The sequence below is a fragment of the Limanda limanda genome, chromosome 16 (assembly GCF_963576545.1).
Source record: "Limanda limanda chromosome 16, fLimLim1.1, whole genome shotgun sequence".
NCBI lineage: Eukaryota > Metazoa > Chordata > Actinopteri > Pleuronectiformes > Pleuronectidae > Limanda > Limanda limanda.
The window spans coordinates 17,111,636-17,128,140 of NC_083651.1; the positions used below are offsets into that span (position 1 = coordinate 17,111,636).

General features: G+C 41.4%; 1 protein-coding gene across 1 annotated transcript; it reads right to left on the bottom strand.

The window, feature by feature from the left end:
* Positions 1–782: 782 nt before the first annotated feature.
* Positions 783–11,498, bottom strand: ttc21b (tetratricopeptide repeat domain 21B). Its single transcript, XM_061088208.1, has 29 exons — positions 11,357–11,498; positions 10,902–11,031; positions 10,316–10,426; positions 10,038–10,204; positions 9,800–9,922; positions 8,687–8,844; positions 8,067–8,151; positions 7,839–7,937; positions 7,534–7,726; positions 7,335–7,432; positions 6,882–7,082; positions 6,599–6,728; positions 6,351–6,508; positions 5,669–5,893; positions 5,338–5,576; positions 4,960–5,032; positions 4,373–4,483; positions 4,148–4,286; positions 3,699–3,805; positions 3,304–3,492; positions 2,984–3,094; positions 2,810–2,891; positions 2,546–2,696; positions 2,300–2,461; positions 2,004–2,199; positions 1,493–1,717; positions 1,220–1,340; positions 1,051–1,118; positions 783–968 (listed from the first exon to the last, which is right to left on the bottom strand). The coding sequence occupies exons 1-29, from the start codon at positions 11,378–11,380 to the stop codon at positions 891–893; spliced, it is 3,954 nt and encodes a 1,317-aa protein (XP_060944191.1). The 5' UTR covers positions 11,381–11,498; the 3' UTR covers positions 783–890.
* Between the last annotated feature and the right edge of the window lie 5,007 nt (positions 11,499–16,505).

Genomic DNA, 16,505 nt, shown 5'->3' on the forward strand with positions numbered 1-16,505 from the left:
ACACTGTACCTTGTCAATGTCCAAGTGGGCCATCATTTGAATGTAAATCTACAAAAGTCCAATATATATAAATAAATATTGGTATCTAGTGCCAGCATATCGATAATTGCATCTCATGAGTCTTAATTAATCACAAGATATTATTTATTATGAATTCTTATATAAATGAGGATAATGTACAACCAAAATACATGTGCAATAGATTAGATTAAATACTAGAATGGCACTCAATAGAGTTCATACCTCTGCCAAGGCCCAAGAGTCCCCAATTGATACCACATTTAAATTCACTAGATTCGTATTTTTATTTGAATGTGCACCGAATTGCACACACTGATAAATATTAGTCATGCCCAGTCTTTTCAAGATCCACAAATTATTCTGGATCTTGAAAAGTGAAAAGAAACTCCTGGCTCTGCCAACTTTTGCACCAAAAGTTGTTGAGTTCATTCTTCTTTGTGTCATTCCCCAGCTTTTGCAAAGTCCTGGCAACAACAAAATTTAACGTGCTTGGTAGATGTATTAACAGATGTGGGAAACATTTCGGTTTCAGATTTAGATCTGTTATTGAGATTGTAACAGCCCTTTGTTTTGAGTTCCCAAAAAATCTGTTGCAATTTCGAGTTTGGTGTCTTTGTGAGGGAAGAAAACGCTGCGTGTGCCTGAAACCCCCCCCCCTGCACTCTGTGGTTTCCCTCCAGGAATGTCAGCAGCACATTCACATACTCTGAAAAAACTACATTTGACAGTGCAAACCAAACAATGAAGAGAACTCCATCAAATATGAATCATTTTTTATTACAGAAACCTTGGTTCCATCTCTCACGTAAGCAGACTTTCTCACACACACACATACACACACAAACACACAGACACACACAGGTCCAACACTACAATCTCAGGGATGTGCGAGCTTTGTCCAGGATGTCCTTTCTCATCCTCGGATAATTTGGATGAGCAGACAGAACCTGTGGACGAGAGCAAACATGATTCACGGGATCAAAAGAAGTTTGAAATTCTAAAACTGGAACCATCCTCAGGTGTTCTCACCTTGTGACACACGTCTATGGCATCCACATGCCTCTTTGCTTTTAGGTAGTTGAAAGCAAGCTTGTATCCTGAAGAAGAAACAGACATAACAAAGTGTGAAATATATATTTTTCTCTTAATCCCCCTTTGTCGTTACAGAAGCACCTGGATGTGATTTCGCTCGACTCACCAATGGTCGGGTTGGTCCGATTTCCATATTTCCAAGCCAGTTCATAGTTGAGCGCTGCATCACGGAAGGCTTGTTCCTTTTCCATTATGTAGCCCAGATATTCATAAGCTTTGCAGCATGACTGTGAAAAACATTGCAGTTGTTATCACAAAGTATTTGAATAAAAGCCTCAAAATAATAAATCAAAATATTGGAGAGACAGAATTCTGTGTTATATTGCCTCAACTTCCTGGAAATCAACTCCTAATAAATCACAGTAGCTTCAGTTCTGACCTTGTTGTGGTTGAGGCATCTCTTCAGCAGGTCCCCGGCCAGGTCATACTTCCCTGAATGGATGTAGATGTCCGCCAGCAGCAGCCAGCTCTTCTCGAACTCGTCGGCGTCCACGAGGCTCCAGTTCATCTTAGCGACCCGTTTCAGCTGGTTCCTGGCTCGCGGCGTTTGTTTGAGCATCATGTAAGCGGTTGCCAGGGCCAACAGGGCCGGGACGTTGTCTTTCTGGATTTAACCAAAGAATTTCGGTTGGACAGGACTAATCTGACAATAACCCTTCCCCCCTTCAGTACATACATTAAAAAATAAAATGTGATTTTTTCTTTCAACATATACAGTTCATAAACTGAACTCCTTGGATTCCACACAGCGCACAGTGGAGTTTATTATCAAATGGAATGACTGACATTAACAGGGAGCCTGAAATAATGTGCAGCTCCTGGTGGGAGTATATTGACCCAAGCGGGACGGGAGTGGAGTTAATCATATGCGCCATCTGGAGTTTACTTACCTCATTGTTTGCGATCTCTGTGAAAACACCCAGTGCTTTCTCCACATTGGCCTTCTGTTTGGTCGCCAAAGAGCAGTAGTTCTCCAGGATGCGGAGGTGGATGTGTCCGCCCGGCGTCTGAGGCTTTAACTCCTTCAGCAGCTTCTCAGCCGTTCTCACCGCGAGCTGCTCCGACTCCTGCTTCTCTGTGGAGTTCCTGAGGAGTGAAGACTAGAGGTTAAGTCTGCAGGTTTTAAAACACACCAGTATAGAGTTGATCATTTCACTTGTGAGCTCCCACTGCAGCGGCCGCCTACCCAATTTCACCATCGAGATTCTCAAACACTTCCCCTCCCATGGTGTCATTGTCAGGGTTTAGGTAGATTTCAATCATGTTATACACGGCGTTCTGACCCCAGTCGTTGTCTTTCCGTGCTTTGTTGAAGTGTCGCAGGGCATCGTTGGGTTCTCCTGTATACCTGAGCAGCAAGAGATTAATCACATAACACACTACACTTCTAACACATGTTGGCATAATCAAGAGGAAACACTTCCATGCTTACCACAGATAAAGTCCTTTGCAGTAGTTAAACCCAGGGTCAAACTTAGTCCTGGAAGAATCTTTTTCGGCCATATCAAGAAATCTGGGCACTTCCTCCAGCTTCCCGGCCCTCCTCAACAAGTCAATAAGACGTGACAGAGTTTGGTAGTTGTCTGAAACAAAACACACGCGTTTCCAAAGGTCAAATCCTCAACTCACATTTATTTTTAGCACCAATTTGTGTTTAAAAAAAGAAAAAACAAGGAAAGAGAAACATCTGTTGCACCTGGTTTGCGCTCCAGCAGCTGCTGAAAGTGGAAAACTGCCTGTTCATAGTCCTGCTTCCTAAACAAGATGTCAGCCATCATCTGAGGACGAACACGTGTGAGGAATTAGTTCTATGAATTGGTTCCAAAGAAAAGGTCACACACAATTGTGGTGGCAGTCAGACAGAACAAACCAGAGTTGCGTCCTCATTAAACCGGTCGTTCTTCAGAATGACGCCGCACTGCTCCTGGCATGCGTCCACCTCATCCAGAGTGAGGCACAGCCGAGCCAACTCCAGCATCACCTAGGAACAGGGAGCGCATTAATTTACTTAAAGTTGATGTGACAAGATTATTTGTGGAATAATGTAGGGGAAATAAAAGAAGCCTTGTTTCCTACATCAACAACTATGATCACAAAATTGTAGAACTACAAGGGCGCGGCACTAAAAGATGCTTGCGAACCACAGCTGCAGTGAGCACACAGAAGGTTTTTTGATTCGGCTGCACTGACCTTGCGATCGGTCTCACAATACACAAGAGCTTCTTTGTAGAATTTGACTGCTCTCTCATAGCCCCTGAGACTTGTGTAGTGTTTAGCGATCTCAGCGCAGATCTCCGCTGCGAGCTGTTTCTGCACGGGGACGGCGTCGGGCTGCTCCAACTGCACCCGCTTCAGCACTTTGGCCTGCACATCCCGGGCCTGCGGAAAGCAAAAATAATACCTTAATACAGAAATAACTACAGTACGTATCATCATAATTTCTATTTAAACAAGTAAAAGATGATTGGGATTCAAGAACACTTTACTATTTGATGTTTTGCCTATCTTTTTAGGCTGGGAGGTAATGCTTGACACCAAACTGAAACAAAAGGGAAAAGCATGAGCCAGAAATGGGAACAACTCACTCTTTGCAGGGAAAGCAAAGCTTCCTCATTTTTTTCAACCTTGTTTTGGATCTTTGCCAACAGGACCAGATAGCGACAATCATCTGAGAGAACCGCTAGTTCATTCCCTGGGAAGGTCCAAAGACAAAAATGAAATTAGAAAAACAGCCAGACAGTTAAAGTTAGACATGTTTTATGCAGTTGTAATATCCCTTAAACAAACACACTATATCTGAAAACATTACTTGTTAAGGTTTGGTATTTGTATGTCACATATCTGTTCAAATGCATTAGACCAGTGATTGTTTTTAGAGATGGTAACACTACAACCTTGGGGCTTGTAGCATCAGTGCTTTGTGCAAAAAGGAGAATGTACAGAACTATCCTCATGACTAGATTCTCTTTCTTATTGTTGTGTTTGACATGGGCTTTCCACTGTGTGTATGAAAACAGTGTGACACCTCCAGCACCTGGTTCATGGGCCAGCGCTTCATGCAGGACCCTCTCACAGCGCTCGTACTGCTTCATCTTCATCAGCAGCTCGGCCAGGTCGTAGCGCAGGAAGTTCTGTTGCTCCGTCTTCAAAGCAGCTTCGTAGTAGTTTATCGCCTGTGTCACAGCGGCGCTATTAGTGTCAGCGGTCGGTGCATCTGTGTGCGAATTCTGTTTATCGTTCAGTGAGTGTACAAACAAACCTTGACGTAGTTATGAGTCTTCACCAGGGCTTTCCCAATCTTGCTGGCTAAAGCACCGTCTTTGGGGTTTTTCTTCAGCGCCTGCTCGTAAACACTGATGGCTTTTTCTGGCTGAGGATTGACACACAGGAAGAAGCAGTGTCGACATTTGTTTGGTTTTAGGTTTTTGTAAATGTTATTCAGGCAGATAGGGTTGATCACTATCATGTTGCGAACATTAGATAAACACATTGAATGACGCTGCATGCTTCAAGCTGAGAGCTGAGGCTAAAGCTGCAGATACCGACAACCAGAGTCTACGTCAACATGCCCGGTCACCGCTTCCTACCTCCTGCTCGTAAAGCTCTGTTTATGTGAACCAATGTGTCTGTACCCTTTGATCATGGCTACATGGCTAACTGTCCCCCTGTCTTTCAGTCTGGCTCAGTACACTTCTGAGTTTTGCTGTTTTGGAAAAGGCATGAAGGACGAAGGCCAAAATAAAAAAGGAATTAGACTATTTAGACAGATTTTAGTTATTGGAAGCATGTAGCACCTTTAAAACTTATCTCAGATGTCATGAGGAAATGAAAAAATCTCCCACGTACCTCTTGAATGTTCATGTAGGCATCCCCGAGCAAGAGATATGTGTGAGGGCTGGGCATCTTCTCCACCATCTCTCTGGAGAAAAGAAAGATACAGCATCACATATGATAGTAGTTAATTATGCAGACACACTGTAGGTCTTTGCTGGTCTGAGGTTCAGCCATGCTTTACTAGCGGTCACTGCCAGTAGCACCAGATACAAGGGAAGATTGGTACAGGTTCAGCTGGATGAACTGTGCACTGGGAGTGAATATCCTAGTCATGCATTCACCTGTGTTCTGGTATTAGAACTCATAGGGTTTTTTAATTGAATACGAATTTATAGGTTCTGCTACTTTCTTACACCAAAATCCCTATTAGATTCCAACTGTGCTGCTCACCTGTAACAGCTTGCGTACAGACGCTTCTCTTTCCTGTGGTTCAGATATATGTCTGCCATCTTCTCCTTGGCTTGGATGTAGTAGGGCTGCTCAGGGGTTATGTTTCTAAGCATACTCAGCGCCAGCTCGGTGTCGCCGCGGAGCAGGGCCAGGTCCGCGTTGGCAATGGTGACACGTAGCTCCTCAGGAGTTCCAGAGAACTCATTGATGGCATCTTGCATCACCTTTGCTGCCTCATGCTGTAATATTAAATCAATTTATAAGCATATATTAAAAAAATAAATTCTTCATGGCCAGACACGAGTGTAATACCAAAAGGTCAGCATCATACCTGTTTCCCGTTGAGCCACAGGGCCTCGGCTAATTCCAAGAAGACAGAGACACAGTCGGCAGGGCTCAGCTCAATCTTTTTACTCCTGGACTTGGATGCGGATCCAGCTCTGCGGACCCCTGGAAGAGCCATGGCCATCTGCAATGTCTGAATAGCCTCTGCCAGTTCACCCATTTTCTTCTGACTCTGAGCCTTGATCAGGTGGTACAAAGGATGTTCTCGAATCTGGAACGGGACAGGAAGTCATGATACATTCGGACATGTGATCCCGAACAATATCAACATTGTCAAGACATTGCGCATAAATCTGTGGTGGGATTATTGATTTGAGCAAGAAATAACACTCACCACAGAAATGTCTTTGATCAGCCTGACATTGATTTTGTTTTAACCTGACTATTTACCTGACTGCAGCTTTTAATAAGGCCAAACCAGACTACATATCCAAACAAATGTTGGCAATTACAAAAACATGCTGTTATCTTGTCACTGTTGACAAAACCATCAAAGACCTCTTCTATATTTACTGGTTGCTGTTTTATTCTTTGCTGTATTAATCTGTCTAGCTGGGGACAAGCTGACATTGTTGTAACTGTTAAAGACAAAAGGTATAAGAGCTGTATTTAAGTCTCTTAAAGATTTAGCAGCCATCATGATACCGTCATCTTGAAGGTGATCTTACCTCAAAGTTATGGCTGAGGCAGAGTTCAAGAGACTGGGAACACAACGTGAAGTTGCCCTGCAGCAGATGGATCTGTGCCATTAGTAGATGAGCATCTGCATGAGATGGACACTGTTCCAAGCAGTGATGTAGACTGCTCTGGGCAGCGTCCGTGTCACCTGAATGAATGGAAGCAGCGCAGTTTAAATCAGAAGCGACTGGAAAACAAACAAACAAGCAATACGATTTATTTGAAATGCATCCCTCACCAGACTGAAATCTGACTTTGGCAAGCAGGAAGACCCCTTGGAGGAGACCTGGCACGATCTTGACGACCGTATCCAACAACGTGGCACAGTGCTGGAGTTGAGGAGCAGGAGTCTGGCCCTGGGCTAAAGGCTAAAACATGAACAGTAAGAGTGTTATTTACTAAAGAAGATAACAGCTTCATATCTTTACCCTACTATCCCAAAATTAGTTAAAAAATAGAACACAATCATTGGTGGAAAAATGAATTTCTGACTGAGTCTCTCACACTAAAACCATCCGTACCTTTGCAGGACAAAGTGCCAAATACTCTTTGACAATCTCCAAAAGGAAGTCCGGGTTGAGCTTCTCCAAGTACTCCGTTCCCAGAGGCAGACCCTGCAGAGTGGAGAAGTGTGTGTCCACCGCATCGTTCAGCAGGTTGGTAACCTCTTCCTGTGGTCGGTGCTTTTTCACCGCCAGTAAAGCACGCAGGTACAGTAGCTCCTAACAGAGTGGGGTGATGATAATGAGAAGGAGAAGAGCAAACACTATTAGATTAAAGCAATGTGGTCAGCAGGAGGACAAGGGCAAAACGAATTACTACTGCTGCCTCTTGCCAGATTCTCTTGTTTTGTCTTTTTTTTTAAGTAAATCTAATTCTTTTAAACCATGTGAGTCCTTAACAGAGAATTCTAGTAATAGACAAAAAAGACATTTCATGTTCTTGTCTGTCAGCATTTATAAAACGGACCATACCCCTGATTTTCCAATAGATTGTTGAATCTCTGTGAGAAATTCCAACTGTTGTTCTGCGTCCTCCAGGTGGCCTTCTATCAGCTGGCAACGAATTATTCCTGGGTAACAGAAAAGAAAAAACATTTCGTCTTCAAGTATAAAAGTATGTAATAAAACTAATTCTCGTGTAGACAAACGATTGATTATTGTAACATGTTACCAGTCAAAGCAGAAACACTGGTCTCATCCAAGGTCATGGCAGTCTTGTACCACTTCATGGCCTCCTTGATTCTGCCCTGAAGGACCATCTGGTAGCCCAACTCCGTGGCTAGATCCGAGTCCCTTGATGCCACAGAGAAGGCTCTCTCCACCATCCTGAACGTCTGCTCAATCACTTTCTCATTTCGTCCACACTTAAAGGAAATAAACAAAAAGAGTCCTAAATCAAAAGATTCCACGCAAGTCAAGAAATTCTTTAAAAAGGGAGCGTTAAGAATTTAGAGAGCATATTTAAAATCATCTTACAACACGAGTGAAGGCGAGAGACATCCTGTAGAGAAGCTCGGGGTTATGCGGTTCCAGGAAATCCAAGTTGCTGATGAGGTTTGAAAGCTGCTTCACTGACTGTCAAGGGAAAACAGTTGCAGTAAATCGATCATCAATCCCACTTATTTTTTGTTTTTATTTTGGTTCCTGCTGAAATGCATCACTGTGACTTTAAGGTATGAAATTGTGAAAATGGGTGAACCTTACCTCAGTCACATCTCCATCTCTACACAAAGAATGTAGAGCTAACATCCGAACTGCCTCCAGGTTATTTTTATCCTTCTGTAAAAGCCTGAAACATGACACACGGTGCAGTGAATGCAGTTCATCTTCTACATTTAATAAGCTTGGATTGATAGTAATAGAACATACGATACTGCTGCACTACTGCATTGAGCTTCCAGTCGAATAACACTGGGCTGCAAAAGATTGGACAGTCTCCTGTGTGCTGCTTGGACCCATTAGCAAACAGCTACAACTCCTTGAAACTGTGTTTGACTCCTGCATTTTGGCTGAAAAGGCCTTTTTGTGGTGTCTGACACTGGCTAAGGTCCAGAGGGGGTGAACAGAAACAATGGCTTAGTCAGTATGCACTGGTTTGAGGCATCACACTAGTGTTTCATTTGCACTTGAATACTGAGCCATTTGTAAAAGCAGCCTGTTTTTGTCAAATGCCTGGTGGTGATTACAAATGTTTTGTGGCACTTCCTGATCTCACTACAGACGCCGTAGCCGCTTCTCAAGACTCTGTGAGTGTGAGGAAGAAAGTTCAGAAAAGCTTGTGCTGACAGAGATGTGACCTCTGTGCAAGATTTGGTAACAATTACCTGTGTGCTGCCTCCATGGTTTGATCCCAGTCTTGAAGGCTGAGCAACAGTTTCATCTTCTTGATAAGAGCTGGAACAAACTCAGGGAAACTCACAATGACCTGGTTTACCATCTCCAGTGCTCCGGAGTAGTTCTGGCGATATTCATAGTATTGTGCCTAGAACAAATCAGAGCATTTCAGAGCATGCACCGGCCTTAGGGTCTATCATATGCAAAAGCTAGAGAGTGTTGAGGAATTATTCACCATCCTCAAACATTACTGTATATGCCACTATATAGTGTATATACACATAATATCTGTACACACCATTAAGCGAATAGGGCCTGTCTGAGATACTCTCTTCTCTCTCCAAGCAGTACTACGCAAGGTCAGGTTATAGACCTTGGGCCCCACCAACAGTTCATTGTAGTGTCTACGTTGAGGGAATTTCATATCTAACTCAGATGTGCCAGACAGAGAGGCACCGACGTATTTCTCCAGGGACAAGACGTTAGGACACAATGTGATTAAGGAATGCATGCTTGAGGCTTTACTTTAGGATGGGATGCGAAAACCTTCATGTAACAAAGAGAGTAGCAGCAATTCTAGCCATTCATGGATGTGCTGTTGGAATGGGTGATGCGAGTACAGGGAGATTTACTGGGATGCTGTGGGAGACATCTCCAGACTTGGGGCTGACAATTGCTCATGTAACTCTGTTAACGTTTGTATATTGTTCCACCTTCTGGTCTCATTGATGCATCAAGTCTACCTTAAATCTTCTGCATATAAGACATCAGCTGCTGCCTGAGTTCTCCTGTCATCAGCTTCCAGAAAAGATTCATAACAGATAGAACCAGGAATAAAAGTCTGTCCCTATTCAATACATAAAAAGACAAACCAAGAGAGCCAAATCTCCAAAGTTACATAGTGTATTGTCCAAGAGAACTGACATAAAGTTCACATAAGGAATGGAATAGCTGAATATAAAGTCAAATTACGCAAGAAATCAAGCACTTAGGCAATTATAGACACAATACAGTGAGGGAATATGGAGAATAGGAAACGATAGCATCATAACATTTTCAGCTGTGGTAAAGTAGGCCTTTAGAACTTGTCGTTCTCATCTCACCTTTCCCATCAGGGCAAAGACATCTGCTTTCTCCTTCAGTCCTTCATCAAAGTATTTTCCAGCCTTCCTGGCGTAGGCGTCTTTCCCAGATGTCACATCTATCCAGGCTTTTAGGATTGTCCCCTGAACAAGAAATATCAACGTGAATTTTACAAGCCATTTCATACACTTAAATGCTTTGCATAAAAATGGGAACAATTATATTGATTTATTTTTAAAAACACATGACATATCTCACCTCTCTAGAGCCGTTGGAGAGTTTGATCATCCTCTCTGTGTACTCCCTCGCCTTTTCATTTCGCCCCAACAGCCAGAGAAACAGCCCGGCATAGTAAAGGCTTTTGGGAGATGCACTCTTACGATCCTCTTTGACCTTAGCATCCAGTTCTTGAATGACTTCTCTGTCTGTGAATGCAGTGACACTTACAATAGCATCAACCCGTTTGTCCAGTTCTGAGTTTGTTCCAATTCAGACAGCCATGATGTGAATCAGGGGGACTAAACTGCATGGATTACCTGGGTGTGTCTTCTTTTTCTCAGCGTAGACAAGAGCCATCAAGGTGCAAAGAGAGACATCCCGACTGTCTCTCAACGCCTCCAACTCCACAGAGGCTTCTTGAATCTGATCTGTAGAGAGACAACGACACAAGTGCACGTACGGCAGGTGGCAAAGACACAATAGTCTGATCAGAACAGGCTAAATGCGCAATAGGATATTATGGACATACTTAGGAAAAACAAATCATTTAGACAATTCAAGAATAATGTCTTAATATTGTAAGAATAGGCTAATATTGTAATGAGAAATATAATAAAATCTTACAAAAATAAAGTCATAATATTGTGAGAAATATGAAATTATTGAAATTGTAATTTGAAAGGGAAGAGAGTAATCATATCACACCAATAGAGTAATAATTTAAGCAGAAAAATTACATGATATTACTGGAATAAAACCGTAATTTAACTCGAAAAATATGTCATAATATTCTGATATTAAAGAGAAACAAACATTTTTAACTTTATTCTCGTTATACTTCATTCTGGAATTCTCAGACTTCGTACCAAAGTTATGATTTGTTTTATGGGTTTTGAATCCTACCTTGCATCAGGGACCCATAAGCATGGAAAAAACTGCAGACAGGATCATGGCCAAACTTCCTCTGAGCAGCTGCTGCGGCGTCTACAGCGTGGTTGAAGTATTTCTCGTAGCAGTAGTACTTGATCAAAGCCTGTGTGGAAACAGAGAGGATGTCAGGAGCGAGAAGCAAGAAGCTGTGAAGTCCCAGACACTAGCTCCCTGAGAATCAGTGTTGTTTCCACAACAGGACAAAACAACGACGTGCAAACCAGCGGAGTTCTGCGTTTAGCTTCAGCTCACGTTAGCTAGCTCGTCTGTCCCGTTAGCCGATGTCTGTCCTCGTCGTTCGCTGCTGTGTCTCGTTTTAAAAGGACAGTTTGTCTCTCATACATCGCTAACCAGTTATTTATTATTATTTTCTCCACAGGCTAAACGCTAGTGTCACAGCACTGTACCATCAAAACAAAAGGGCTCACCAGCGTTGTCTCTTCATCCTCCATCTTGGCGGAGAAGCGGTGTGTCTTTAACAAGAACCGACCTGAAACCAACTATTACTTTAACCCGTGTGAGTTGTGTTTTAGTGTAGAAAACGACGTTAGTTCTTGGTCCTCACGCCATCTTGCCCCAACTCCTTTAGCGTTGCCTGGTAACGAGTACGTGCTGTGAGGGTTATTTTACCCCGAGATTTTATTGTCAGGCACAACCTGAGAGCCGCCTACTCTTGTTCCCGTGTCATTAAGTTTTGTTGGAAAGAGCTAAACCACAAAAATAGACGAAACTGTTTCTGAATATGTGATTATTTAATTGTTTTGATTAGTTATACAAAGAGTGGTAAAGCGTTCAGGGTCTGTCAGCTTTATTCGAAGCCTGACAGACCAAGTATAGGGAATATTTTCACTAATTCGTCGCCATCTTTGAAATCTACTCGAGCAAGTTTCACCTTCTGCCTCCTGGGTGGCGCTGTTACCCCTTTATACAGTAAAATGTTACTATTTAGAAATTAATGTACTATGATATTAGTAGCAATAATAATAATAATGAAAATTCCTCCAGAATACGTACATTTTCACCACTTTCCAACTTTCTGCACATTTTGGTAAGAAGTTGAGCATGTTAAAGCCCTCAAAAAGCCAATTCATTTGCCTGAATAATAATAATAATAATAATAATAATAATAATAATCCTTACAATTTCAATAGGGTCTCACCAGACACCTTTGATGTCTGTGCTCGGGCCCTAAAAAAAAATAGCAATAAAAAGAAGAAGAACATTTTTCTTATTATTATTATTTACTATTTAGCTGTAACACCAATACAGGTAAATATTTATTCATAGTAAATATGAAAAAATCGATTGAATTTTACAATGACACATGACCTTATAAGGCAGTATGTTTTTATTTAAAATTCATTTGACGTATATAAAGTAACAGACCACAGGCCTTTGAAATATTTATTCAAACATAATAAATATAAATAAACTACTGGCACATGATGATAAACTGTTTCCATGTGCCATGACTTCATGAGGCAGCATGATTTTATGTGAAGGGGATTTCACGCAACATGCAAAAAAATATGTTGCATGTGAAAGTAAGTTTAACCTACTTTGAATATATGAAAATAGTTTAAGAGGGCTTGGTGGCTTGGCTTACACTCATGTTGCATTAATGTGGTCAGTAGGCTTGGTGTGGGGGTGGCCTTCTGTTTGACAGACCTATACATAACATCTAACTTCTGTTACTTTGTAAGGAATATTGTTCATGTTAGCCAAACAAGAAAGTTGCTGCAAACTGTCACCTATTGACCCGGCTTCGCATCGTTAATCATGTGCAGTGGAAATATAATTTCCATCTGTCCGGTGTTAAATTGTGGCCCAATGTTATGCAACCCAGTTCCATTGAGCTCCTGATGTCTGCAGTGTTGAGCCCATGGCAGGAGCAGCCAGTGTCCAGCATGGCTGCAGCTGTTCCAGGGGAGACCTTTCCATCCCTTGTCAGATACTATTTAGCACTAACTGTGGCACATAATCATTACTCTCTGCAGCACACGTCAGTGGAAGAGCAAATCAGATTGGTATCGAGCTCTGAGCGTGTGCAGCAATGGTAAAAGTCTGTATGCAGTACTTCACTATTTATCTCACTATGTATTTTACCATATTAATACGCATGATTCGTAATATTGACTGATTTGTCTTTATTAACGTATTAATTCAAATTTCATACATTGTCATTCCATAATACTCATACATAGTAGCTGCACAGAGGAAACTCAAGGTGTTGTACTTAGCAAAGAGCAATAAATACTGCTTGTGTTGTTGCACTTTCAAAGAATGCTTCTGAAAACCTATTAGGGGAACTACCATGGAACATCTACCCCCTGGGATATGCTGCTATAGCATTCTAATGGCCATATCCATTGTGGTTTGTGCAGACCATTATTGATCAGAGAGCCATGCCCAATAACACAATCAGTTCACTTTCCAGTGAACTCGTTTATTTCCTGTTTACAAGTATATTGTAATGAATAAGAAAATTCCATTCCCTAATTTGTACATAAAATGTACTGTATTAATGTTTTGCATTTTCATACATAGTTGCAGCTATGGCATTGTTTGTAAAAATCTTTCGATTGAGAGGGTGTTGTCTGTAAACTGAATTAGTTGTGATCGTGTGTGCTGCTGTGAGTTACCGGGGGAGTGGTCCATTTGAAACAGTGTGTGTGTTTGTTAAAAAGTGAGTCGTTGCCTTGTCTGTCTGTCAGTCTGTGTGTTTGTCTATTAGCACATAAGGAAGGTGGTGTTGGTGTGAGGGGGGGGGGGCGACTCACCACCCCCCAATCTAATGGGATTTTCTCCCCATCCACCTACAGCAAATAGAATTACTGAGCTGTAATGGGGGAGCATTCTCAGATTTCTTTCTGAATTGTTTTCATCGCATGCTCCTCCGTGCATGCCAGTGGCGAGATCCCAAGCTAAGTGGACGTTATATGACATTTCCCCACATTACTGCCCAACCTGCAAGACGTCTGGCCTGCAGACGGCAGACGAACTTCCGTCCCAATTACAGTTAAAGAGTCTTTATGTCCCGTAGCCGAGCAACCGGTGAGGAGAATCTGCAAAATCACTCTTGATTTAAAGGTCATTAAAACAAGCATGTAACGCCACCTGTTGCCATGAGGGGGCCTGTGATCTGCTTTCAGTCCATCACTGCTTCTGTTCCTCGAACATTTAAAATGATATTATAGGGAAAAAATACATCTTTTCTTTAACAGAATAAGAATCTTGTGACCTTTTCATATAAAAATGTTGACAATTTGTCTCCATCACAATGACTCGGGTTTTGAGAGCACACTGGTCGACGTTCATCAAAGTGGATGTGGCACAAATTCCTAATCTCATCATCTTTGTGAGACAGAATGGCAGGAATAATCAGCACTTTGCCATCAGCCTTCTGTTTACTGCCCTCAGGATTCAGCCAGTCACAAAAGGTAAGAGCAACTCTGGACTGTAATGAACATTTGGACTGTTGTTAATAATTAATAAAAATGTTCCACCCACTTAAGATGCTAATAGTTTCCGGCACAGAAGCCACAAGGCGCACTCAGAAGCCAGATACCAGCTTCTTGTGCAAATGTTTTATACTGCACACAAACAAATATAATAAATCTTCACACATTTCCGGCTCGAAATCTCCCGTCTTTGAGACTGAAGCATATTTATGCAATATTCAATTTATTTTAGATTAGTGTTTTGTCACGTCATTCAAGATTATTTGCTTAAAGTCATACATTCTTAAGTGCTTTCAATATCCCCAGAGATTCAACAGATCAATACAAGTTGAACCATTAACAGTTTGAGTGCTCGTTACATTTTCACATGAAATAGACACTGATAGCTTCAACATTTTACAGATTCTTCAATGACACTATAATGCAATGAGCAGTGTAGCGGTCATCACGCTAATAACTGTAAAAGCTGATGAGTAATGCCTCTCAATCAGCGATGTAGTTCGATCTTTAGATTCCTCATAATGAACTCCGACAGTTACTCATCAACTTCATTCATCTAGGATTATTCAATCTTTGCCTGATGTCAATGAAATTAGTTTATCAAACTAAGATCAGGTACAGAAGGTCATGGAGTCGTAATGCAGCTTTAGCGTTTGATAGCTGATTAACCTCAACAATAAATAATAATTAAAACTTCTAATGTAAGAAAATAAGCATTTGTTAATTTTGAATGAAAAACTGAAAACTGTGTGCCCTGAATTTCTAATAAGACAATTAAGAAAAACTACAATGGTACTCAGTAGAGGGCATACATCCTCCAAGGCCCAACAGTTAAAATTTACTTGATCCAGATTTGTATTTTGATCTGCACCTAATTGCAAACACCATATAAATATCAGTCCACTAAACGTGCCCGAGGTAATAACTTCCAAGAGAGAAAAAGTTGAACTGATCTGATTATATGAAAGAGTGTCTCTAGTTTTCATTTGTGTTTATCCTGCCCATGCAGGCCGTGTAGTTTCATGTGCTTCGACTGTCAACTGCTGTTAAACCATGTGAATCACTGTACGTTCAAAGTTTCAGACTATATGGTGAAGGCAAAGCTCCACAGGCAGACTCATGCTTACATAGAATACTTAAAATCAAATTACTGAATACGATAACATTAATTCATAATGGTATCAGGTCTAAACTTTTATTTTGGGTGCAGGTCTCGCTGGCCAGTTTAAGATTTTAATGCTGCTAGAATCAGCCTCAATGTGTCGGGTGACCTTTGACCTACAGACAGTCCTGACCGGGGGAAAAAGTAAAAGAAAGAAAAGAAAACATTATTTCACACGTTACCACATTAAGAGATTGTGCCAGTTTGCATTGGAAAACAAGGCGGAAGCTGTGCACATGTATAACAAAAACACAAATGAAGCACAAGACTGGCGATAAACACAGGCCATGAACAATTCACACAATTATAAATAAACTGAGGGTCATTGAAAAAACGGGAAAAGCACACACAAATAAAACTAGTGAGAAGAAGCTAACCTTTCATCCACCTCTCACCCCACTCTCATGGTTAAAGATACAGAACATCGATATAAACAGGACTTTATAACATAAATGCACATTTTACACATGCTTGAGGTACATGACATCTTTATTCTTTTCATTGAAATGGGTTATAGCAGTGTCTCACATGCAGTTTATTTATACACTACAAGCATTATGCATTTGAGTGATCGGAGGTGTTTAACTCTATGTAATCAAAACATTCTTTCATTATGCACAAAGTACACGTATTAAAGGTTTGATTTCATCATGCAAAATATATACTCACATGAATGGAATTACACTTTTATAACATACTAAACGACAGATGCAGCCGTGAGACAGTTTCGGGCGGATGGCGATGGGAAGAAGTGACAGAAGCAACACAGCTGAACGCCCTTATGAAATGTAAACAGAAGTAGGAAGCCGCCAAGGGCACGTGAGATGTGTGATGCCGTGTCCTTGAGACGATCATTCAGAACATTCTGAGTCGTCTTCATCCTATTTAGATATTTATCATGATAAAAATCGAGGTAACCTGTGTGATACAGTTCACAAAGCACACAAAAACAAT